Here is a 10,151-nt window from a genome sequence, read left to right as displayed (position 1 = left end):
AGATTTTTTTTAAAATCCCAAAAAGTTTTAAAGAGAAAAAGATGCAAAGAACTTGGGCCTGCGAATAAAAACAAAATACCCCCATGAGCTAAAATAAAAACATAAGTCCCTCCTCCTTTTAGTTTCACCCCCTCTCAGAAATAACTTATACTTTTTAAATGAACTTATGTGCTAAATTTGATCACAAATACAGACTATTTTCTCACTCCAGTAAACAAATGTTAAATGACAGCAGCTGCACAGTTTCAAAATAAAGTTTTTCAGGGTAAATGACTTGTTTTTGTTCTCCTGAGGCCTCGCTGACACACGACTGGAGAGTTTGGCTCGTTCAGTTTGAGCAGGTGAGACGTGAGTGATGTTAATTTTAAAATCACCTGATTTCCAGGTTGAACAAAGTGCACGAAATGATGTGATTGGTTTTGCAGAAACTTGATTCAGAGTCTGCGTGTGAGTGCAGACCGACTGAGTCCTGCTGCTCACACTTCAGCCTCAGCTTTTCAGGACTGTGTTTTACACATATATTATGTGTGTGTGTGTGTGCAAACAAAACTGCAAATACTGCTCATTATAGTTGATTAAAGTTGCTCATTGTGAGCAGACAGTGTCCTGCATGTCTCAGATGTGTCCTGAATGTCTCAGATGTGTCCTGCATGTCTCAGTTGTGGCCCGCATGTCTCAGTTGTGCCCCGCATGTCTCAGATGTGTCCCGCATGTCTCAGATGTGTCTCGCATGTCTCAGATGTTTTCCTGCATGTCTCAGTTGTGTCCTGCATATCTCAGTTGTGTCCTGCATGTCTCAGTTGTGTCCTGCATGTCTCAGTTGTGTCCTGCATGTCTCAGTTGTGTCCTGCATGTTGCAGCTGCAGCAGCTGATTGAAATGATGAGCTCGTTATGATGCTGCTTCATAACGAGCTGCTGCTGGTGAGACACACCGGAAACCTGCAGGATGCCTCACCAACTCAACTCCTGCAAAATCAGCCAAAATCACCAGCACACAGCAAACACCTTATGAATTCAGAACATTTTGGCATTTGAATGCTTCTGCCAGGAAATGAGTCTTATCCTGTTTGCAGAAATGAGGAAAAGTCAGAAACAATGAGAATAATATTATTAATTTATTATAAAGGACTCTAACAGAAAAGACGAGACCTTTAAGAGTGTTGTTGCATGAGTGTCTTCTGTCAGAGGTTGTTTTTAGTGACTTTTGTTTATTGTTGTTGTTGTTTTGTTTGTAAACATATGCCACAGTGTGTGCTTTGGCTGACATGTTTGTAAACATGTTTCTATGAGAACATTTGAAATAAACATAATGTTTAGAAAACAAAGCCCTCCAGTGTTTTAATCTGCAGAGTGACACAGAAACAGAGTGATTTTTACCTTCAGATAACTCCATGATTTTAAATATTTAAAAAAGTTGCTCCATGACGAGTGGGGTCAGAGAGCGTCAGCGTGCAGCGAGCCGCTCTGTCAGCTCCCTCTGCTGCACGCCGACACTCAGTGACGGAGCGGCGGCAGCAGAGGGAGCCGCCATAATCAATGTGTAGGAGCTGAAACGCCTCGCAGCAAAACATGTTTTTCAGCTGGCTGCCCGCGGAGGGGGGAGGGGCTATTTATAGGCTGATAATGAGCATGTGTCCTTCAGCACCACGCCGTCCACACGGGCAGGCCCACAGCAGGGACACACACGTCCACACAGAGGACAAAACAAGTGAGACGGGTTTCCAGTAAAAAACAACTCTCCAGAGAGGTTTGTAAAAACAAAAGAGTTTATTAAGACAACCAAAAAAAGCCTGAAAACTCAGGAACATTATCACAGACTTCGGTACGAAGCAGTCGAGGTGATTTTTCTTTACACAGAGAAGAAACAAATACAAAAAACACAAAATCAACAAATCAACTCCCCGTTGGAAGTCCAGGGAGGTGAAAGCACCACAAAGTGTTGAGTCATGTGACCAGTGACCTTTGACACCCCCCCCCAAAAAAACCTTACAAGCAAACAGTCACACGCCCGCAGAGCCCTGCAGGAAAAGGGCCTGTTTTCTCCTCTGCTCCTCCTCCACTCCCTCTGTGTCTGAGCTCCTCTGAGGAGCTGCTGTCCTCCTGAGTCCTCCTCTGTCCCAAAGGGTCACCAATCCACCCGGCCCAGGTGGACCGAACTCTTTAACACCTGGATCCACATCAGTCCTGCTGAGCTCCTCTCACCAACATTTCAGCCGCTGACGCCTCAAAACAGCCAAAAACATCAGAGCGACTCAGAAACGCCAAAAAAACTGTGAAAAAATGAGTCAAATGACCTGAAAACTGGCTGGAGATGATTAAAGACTGTCTAAAAAAGGGAAAATCTCAAAAAAACTATGATTATAATTATTCTAATTATTTTTTAAATTATGTGACAGGGAAAAATATACATAATTTTTGTCACTTTGTTTTTTTTAACTTTTCTTTTTTGTTTTCTCTTGGTTATTTCTGGTCATTTTTGGGCCGTTTCTCCTAAAGCTGCTCATTGATTTAAACCTTTGAAAGCTGAGAAAATTGGTTTGATTTGTTTGAAAGTTAAGGAAAGACGAAGTTAAGAAAATTACCTGAGACTGAGCTATTAGATATTATTGATAAACTCAGGAAAAATGTCCAAAATTATTTGTAAAATTTTAAAAATTTTGTATTTAACACTTTAATGTGATTTTTTTGGTTTTGTTTTATTTTTACTTTTGGATTATTTTCAGGTCATTTTCTTGGAACTGTATACTAGTTTCTCTTTATTTTTCAGGTGTGAAAGGGTTAAAGGTCAACCCAGTGAGCAGATGAAATGAGAGTGAAGAGCAGCAGCTTCTGACCCCCCACCCAAAAACAACAGATGACCCTCTGACTGTTCAGCACAATAACTGTGGTTCCCAACTGGTGGGTCGTGGTCCAAAAGTGAGACACAGGTCCACTCTGACTGGTCCGAAATGACTTGTGAACGGTCACGTTTATAAGCAACAAACCTTATTTTGAAGTACAGTCAATTTGCAGCACTGAGCTTTTATTTTGAAGTATGGTTTTGCACAGAATTTGCCCCTAATTTTAAAACCACCCAAAAACAAAAACAATAATTATCACCAAACATTTTCAAAGAAAGCTTCTCTTTAAAAATCACCAAAAATTTAAAGAAAAGGGAAAAAATATTCCCAGAGTTTTGGAGAAAAGAAAAATCAGCAACTTTTAAATTTTTTTTTAAAGAAAACAGATTATTGCCAAAAGTTTTAAAAGAAATATAAAAGACCTTTTTTCTCTTTAAAATAGTTTGACTTTTTTCCTGCAGAGGTTAAAAGATAAATGTTTAATTTCTCTGTGTGTTAAGTCTGTGAGTTATTTAATTATCTAATCATGTGAAACTGAATATGAGGTCATTTCTCTGACGTGTGGATCTTAAAGTCACGACCAAGTCTGGACCCCGACACCAGGAGGGGACCTCTGAGTCTCCATCAGACACGAAACACTCGACCGACTGAAATCATTTACATCTCAGACGGAAACCAGGACCAACCATCCATAAAGACCACACCTGTCCACATGTCCCCTGATGTCACAGCGGACCAGCTGATCCGGTCTCTGCTGACCAGGTCTCTGCTGACCCGGTCGGTTTGTGATATCGGCAGAAATCAGCATTTCGGCTGATTTTCGGTTTAAAAGTCAAAAAGGTTTAAAGAATTAAAAAATAAAAGCATGCAAAAATATTAAACAACAATAACTTTTAAGCCTTTTTTTATCTACAGTGGTCAAAGTTCAGCAGTATGTCTGATTTCACTGTCAGATTTACACACACACACACACACACACACAGTCTCTCTCTCTCTCTCTCTCTCTCTCTCACACACACACACACACACACACACACACACACACACTCTCTCTCTCTCTCTCTCTCTCACACACACACACACACACACACACACATATTTTGGGTTTTGATAAGGGCTTAAATCAACATGTTGGCCAATTCTCATTTTAAAGTCACCAATTACTAAAAAATTTAATTAAAATATCGCCAATATCTGCCGATACCTACACACCGATAACGTGCCGATACCAATCGTGAATCCCTCAGAGGAGCGTCCATTGTTTAGGACTCTGTCTTCACACAGACAAAAGACACTGGAGCTGGATTTCAAGTGTCTCCATAGCACTCACGGGTACACATTCACCCCGCAGGAGACACATTCACCCTGCAGGGGACACATTGGGACACATTCACACAGAGACAGCAGGCTGTTAGCCGGGCGGCTAGGTTAGCCGCGGAGACGAACCGATGAATCGGGATGAAAACGGAGAGCTCTTCCGGTCCGCTCGAATCTGAACAGAGTCTGTAGTGTCCGTCCGGGACAGCTGGTTCCCGGAGCGTCCGTCCCGGTATCAGCAGGACACGTTGTCCGGCGGCGGGGGGAAGTCTGCACAGTCCGCGGCGGAGAACTGCAGCCGCCTCACGGCCTCCTTGATCAGGTTCCCGGAGAGGAGCAGCTCCTGCAGGAGCCGATGCGGGTCGTCCTCCTCCACCGGGAGCCGCTTTTTGTTCCACGGTTTGATTCGGTCCCAGTCCCGGTCCCCGGTGGAGCCGGGCAGGCTGTAGGGGCCGCCCCGGGGCCCCCGCTGCTTCCGAAGCCGCATGCAGCAGCCGGGCCGCTTCTGAGCCGGAGCCCCCGCTCCGCCGCCGGGGGCCGAGCCGCCGCCGGTGAGGCCGTGCAGGCAGGACACGGACACGGACACCGTCTTCTGTCCGCCGCCGTTCCCGTGCAGCTGCAGCGCCTCACCGATCTTCGTGACCAGCGCGTCCACGTCCACGGAGCCGCCGCTCACCGCCTGCTCCAGGAACAGGAACTTCTCCTTCCGACACGGCATGATGGCGGCCCCGCTAATCCGCTGCTGCCCGGTGATCCGCTGCTGCCCGGTGTTCCGGTGAACGGGCCGCTGTCGGTGTGTTGTTGTTGTTGTCGGTGTGAATGAGCCGCCGGTGCTCGCGCTCACACGCCGCTGCGCACTGACCGACAAACACCGAGCGTTTGTAAACAATGGCTGACGTTTTCCGGACCGTACCACGAGCCCGCGCAGCGGAGGGGGGGGTTGCCGCCAAAACACAGCACACCGGCAAGCACCGGGCACGCGATCACTCACAGCGCGCACATTTTTACAAACAAACAAGCGCGTTCACCGATTCACAGCGCGAGACGGCGACGACAAAACGATCAGCGAGCGAACCGACCGGGATCCGGTTTACCGGCTCCACCCGCCGCCTGCAGCGGTGGACTGATCCCTGCAGGGGGACATTACATAACCGCCAACTGTCTGCTGCTGCTGTCTGTCCCCCACAGTCTGTCCCCAATGATCTGTCCCTACAGTGTGTCCCCCATGCTGTGTCCCTGCTGTCTGTCCAGTCAAACACATTGTCTCATTTGAGCTCTCAAATGAGCTCATTAATAAAACACAGTGTGTCCTCTGTCCTCTGCTGTCTAACGTCTGTGTCCCCAGCAAGACTCTGATGACAGATTTTGACAGTCTTTGTCTCTTCTGTCCTCTTATTGAATAAATTGACAGTCGAGTGTGTGCTTTGAAAGACACATTTAAATGAAACTTATTATTATTATTATTATCATTAATATTATTATTATTATTATTATTTATTTTCTTCCAGGTGGAGACACCATGACCTGTGCAAAGTTTGAGGTACAAAACAAACAAATCCCTTCAAACTAAGAATAAAACCTCAGCAATGTAAACCCATAAAATATGCAAAGACGTGATTCACAACTGATTAAAACGTTTAAAAACGGCTAAAAATAGAGTTAAAAAAGAGATCTATTCAAGATTTATTTTATTTTTTTAAATGACCAAATGACAGATAAATCAATAAACCAGTACACTAAACCAGTAAGGGTAAAAACACACCAGTTTTGAAACCAGTAAACACATTTCCTCCTTTTGGCACATGTGATTTTTCAGTTTTTGTGGTTTTAGAAAGTGTTTGTTGAGCCTGACGCCTTCTGTTTCTGTTGTTTTGTTTTAAGGCTCGTTTGCTTTCATTTGTCTGTTTTTTCTTTCTTTTTTTTCCCCACATGTTCGAAATAAAGATTCATTCAATCATTTCAATTCAAATTAGTCTCCATGGACACAGAAATGTTCACACACATTTTGACTCTAGTGACAGCAGAATGTGTGTGTGCAGGATTTACTCATTTTTTAAACATTTATTTTGCAGCATGCACCAACTTCTTTACAGCTATCAACATAAATACATAAATGAAGTTTATTATCATCATCATTATTATTATTATTATTATTATTATTATTATTATTATTATTATATCTGCAGTCTGGGCATGTGAGGAACGTGGTGTAACACTGCTGCATAATGATGATTCAGTTCAACTAAACACCTTTAATCACATGTATTCACACTCATGCAGTTAATGGGGCGTAGTTGACATATTTGGCTCTGTGTGTGTGTGTGTGTGTGTGTGTGTGTGTGTGTGTACAAAGCGACAATAGGAGTGGAGGAGGGTGTGTGTGTGTGAGTGAGAGAGAGAGAGAGAGAGAACACAGTGTACATTTCTGTTTCTGAGAAACAGCAGCCGGGTTAAACCTGATGCTCCAGTCAGAGAGAGAGCCTCGTGACCAAATAAGGAGCTACTATCAGCGCACCACGTGCTGCCTCGGCCAATCACAGCGCCCGCTCTGCTCCCAGTGTCTCAATGGCTGCGGCAGCAGGAGTCAGACTGGGATCCAGTGAGGAGGCTGTGGTGTTTGGGAGTGATACCAACATGTGAAACCCAAAGACAGAAACACTGTCATCAAAACCAACACTGGAGTCACCCTCACAGTCCAAAACAGCTCTGTACAGCACACACACACACACACACACACACACACAGAGTCATATTTAAATACACATACATACATCATATTTGCACACACTGTGCTGTTTTGATCAACGTGTTTAGAGTGAATTTGAGATGGAAATGTTCTGGAAAACTTGAATAAACAGCTGAGAGATCATTTGCTTTATTCATTGAACTCAGGGCTGATATTTGGGACAGACATCTGTGTGTGACTGTCACTCAGCAAAGATTGAAATGCCATCCTGTTGTTAGTTAATTAATTTATTTATTCAAAAGCATATTATATATTAAATATATAATTATGAATACTTCACTGGACATTTTTCCTTAGCTTTTAAAAAATAGTCTCCTACACCTACCAGTCTGTTTTTGTGTCTCTCTTGATAACACCATCGTCATGGTTTCACTAAAACGAACATATCTGTCTGCGTGATCTAAGCAGCTAACTAACGTTATCTCCAGCAGCTCGGTTTATACATCCAAAGAACCGTATAAAAGTGAGCTGCATGGTAACCATGGTAACCAGAGCGCGTCTCTAATAGAGACAGGCCTTTGTCCGTCAGAGTGGAGTCTCAGCGGGTTGGGGAAAGAGACAAAAGTAAACTCTGCGGGGACAGTTGTGGCACTTGCTGCTTATCTGCAGGTGTGGACAGAAAAAAAGGAACAGGTGGACAGAGCCACGCCCTTTCAGGTGAGTCTGAAAAACTACCTGAGTCTGTCAGCTGCCGAGCCGGACTGCACGTGTGTCCAGGTGAGTGTCCCCGCCCTGCACACTGCTGCTGTCCACATACATTCCTCACTGAGACTCCGAAACAAACTGCACCAAAAAAAACAAAACTAACATCAAGACCGTGCTTGACGCAGTCCAGGAGCATCCGGCTGAGTCATGTTTGTAACGGCCCTCCTCTGGTCCGGCCTGCTCTGCTGGAGTATTTGTCTTCACGCTGAGAGGTCGCTCCACAACACCAGGAAGTCAGCCGGCAGAAAAGTGGGTCACACGCTTCCTCCGTCTTTCATGTTTTCCGGTTTGTGAGTCAGTGGTGGCGGTAAACAGCCTCGCCGCCCTGCAAATACTATTCCTGTTTGTGTGAAATAGCAGCTGCTGCTCTCACAGGGTTCCCGAACACACCGCCGCCACGGCAACGTGTGTGTGTGTGTGTGTGTGTGTGAGATAAAAACAGGGTCATCAGCTGAACTGAGCGGACATTAATAAACCTCACACACTCACAGGGAGAGAAAACTGGGCTCTGCTGGCGTCTGTGAGGAGCCTCGGGGGGTCACACTTCACAAAGTCAATAAGCGGTTTGTGTTTGGGTTTTTGGAGAGTCTTGTTTGTGTGTTTGAGCGTGTAAACACCAGATTCTGTGAATGACAAACCCAAAAATGTTTGCTGGAGACCTTCGAACGTGAGTAACCTGATCTCGTGGGCTCATGTAAACAAGGACTGTTCTCTGCCCAAAGTCATCAAGCAGCAAATGCTTTGACAGCTTTCATCATCAAAAGCCACCTTTGTGTCTGCATGAAACACCACTGACCGCCCCTTCTGCGTCCACATGTTACGCCGTAGGTCTCCCTCTGCATGTTGAAAGAGGACAAACACAAACTGCTGCCCATCAGTCCACCTCATAACAATCATACTTTTTGTTTTTAGGCACCTCTCAAAGCACTCAAGGACAAGACACAGTTAAAAACAAGCTGCAAGGCCTCCTGAGATCAGAAACAACTCTTCAGGGATTATTAACCCCTTAGTGACTGTTTGTCTCATTTTAGTCTCTTTTCCTCTTCCTGTTGTGATAACTGTGTGTGTGTTGATGCATGTGTCCTAAATGTAGTCCAGATTGTGTATTTGAGTGTAATCAGTGAATTTGCAGCTCAGCTCCTACAATAAGTCTAAAATACACTGTGGAAACTAAATAGTTACATTCAGACTGTTCAGGTCCAAAAATGCTCCATTGAAACCCATTCAAACTGACATTTTTGATCCCACAGCCATCAGAGCAGAAAAACAGGACTTGTATTATTTCTGGGTGTCATTCTGGGCTTTTGACTCTGAATTTGTCATTTTGACTATTTTCCACCTGATGAGGTCATTTTGACCATATTTGGCACCTGGAGGAAATACATGTTATTTCCACTAGGTGACCTGTCACAGTCAATGTAGCTGCTGATCACTGACATATCCCAGACTGTCAGCAGCTACACTCACACACTGACATATCCCAGACTGTCAGCAGCTACACTCACACACTGACATATCCCAGACTGTCAGCAGCTACACTCACACACTGACATATCCCAGACTGTCAGCAGCTACACTCACACACTGAGGAGGAAGAGACTCAACATCATTCAGTTTTTTCATTTAAAAACATAGTGGCATCATGACAGAAACCTGGCATCTAAAGGGTTGCCTTTCTGAATATTCAGGAATATGTGATATTTATTATTAGGACTGATGTTGGTTAAAAAATTAACTCAGTGTAAGTAAAAGATTATATCAATGTCATGTATCGCCTGATTTTGAAAAGTGTGTTTTGTGCGCAGAGTGGTGTGAGTGTGTGTGATATTTAAGTGGGCCCTCAGGGGTTAATAAGCAGTAAGAAGTTGAGGTAGTTAGCATGTAACATGTAACATGTGAGTGTGTTAATTTGAGGCGTCAGATGATATGAAACCTTTCAGTGTTTGATCATCTCAATAACTGATCTGTTGGCTGTAATCAGCGAGGCTGTGCTTGTGTTTACACCACAGGCCATCAGGCTCGCAGCGCTGCAGCTAATAAATCCTGTGATATTACTTCCTGCCATGTGCAACCTCCTCACATTCCTGCGAGAGAGCGCGAGGGGTGTGTCTGAGAGGAACGGCCCCTCGCTCTCTTTGAATGGGAGAAACAAACTCGGTGAACTCGGGCTGCTGGCAGCGCTCCAACTGCTATCAAAGTTGATCCTGTGGCTGAAAGGCCTGTTTTCTTTTCTGCTCGGCCTCCTTTCAGCTGAAGAGCCGACCGCCACAATAACGCTCACAAACGGAAAGTTTCACGCATTTAAGCCACTGAGAGAAACTGCATTTAAAGATACACTTCCCACATTAGTCACGGTGCCTCAAACTTCACGCCACCGGGAGGAAACTTTACCCAAAAAAAGTAGCATTTCCTCTGGTTAACCCTTTGAAATCTGGTATGACTTCACTTTTCATGTGCTGCTTTCAGGCACCCACAAATCTTTCAACTCTGAGCACATTGGTGTAATTTTCTTTCCATAACATGAGAACAAAGGCAACGAGCT

At 44.5% G+C, this 10,151-nt stretch overlaps 1 protein-coding gene across 1 annotated transcript; it reads right to left on the bottom strand.

Annotated features, from left to right (window-relative positions):
* Positions 1 to 1,749: 1,749 nt before the first annotated feature.
* On the bottom strand, positions 1,750 to 5,231 carry gbp (glycogen synthase kinase binding protein). The gene has a single exon (XM_042490649.2). The coding sequence runs from the start codon at positions 4,874 to 4,876 to the stop codon at positions 4,394 to 4,396; it is 483 nt and encodes a 160-aa protein (XP_042346583.2). The 5' UTR covers positions 4,877 to 5,231; the 3' UTR covers positions 1,750 to 4,393.
* Positions 5,232 to 10,151: the final 4,920 nt, after the last annotated feature.

This window comes from Plectropomus leopardus, chromosome 11 (genome assembly GCF_026936395.1).
Source record: "Plectropomus leopardus strain MGB_pleo_1.0 chromosome 11, ASM2693639v1, whole genome shotgun sequence".
NCBI lineage: Eukaryota > Metazoa > Chordata > Actinopteri > Perciformes > Serranidae > Plectropomus > Plectropomus leopardus.
The sequence above is the reverse complement of the archived record's forward strand: the minus strand, read 5'-3'. Positions and strand labels throughout refer to the sequence as shown.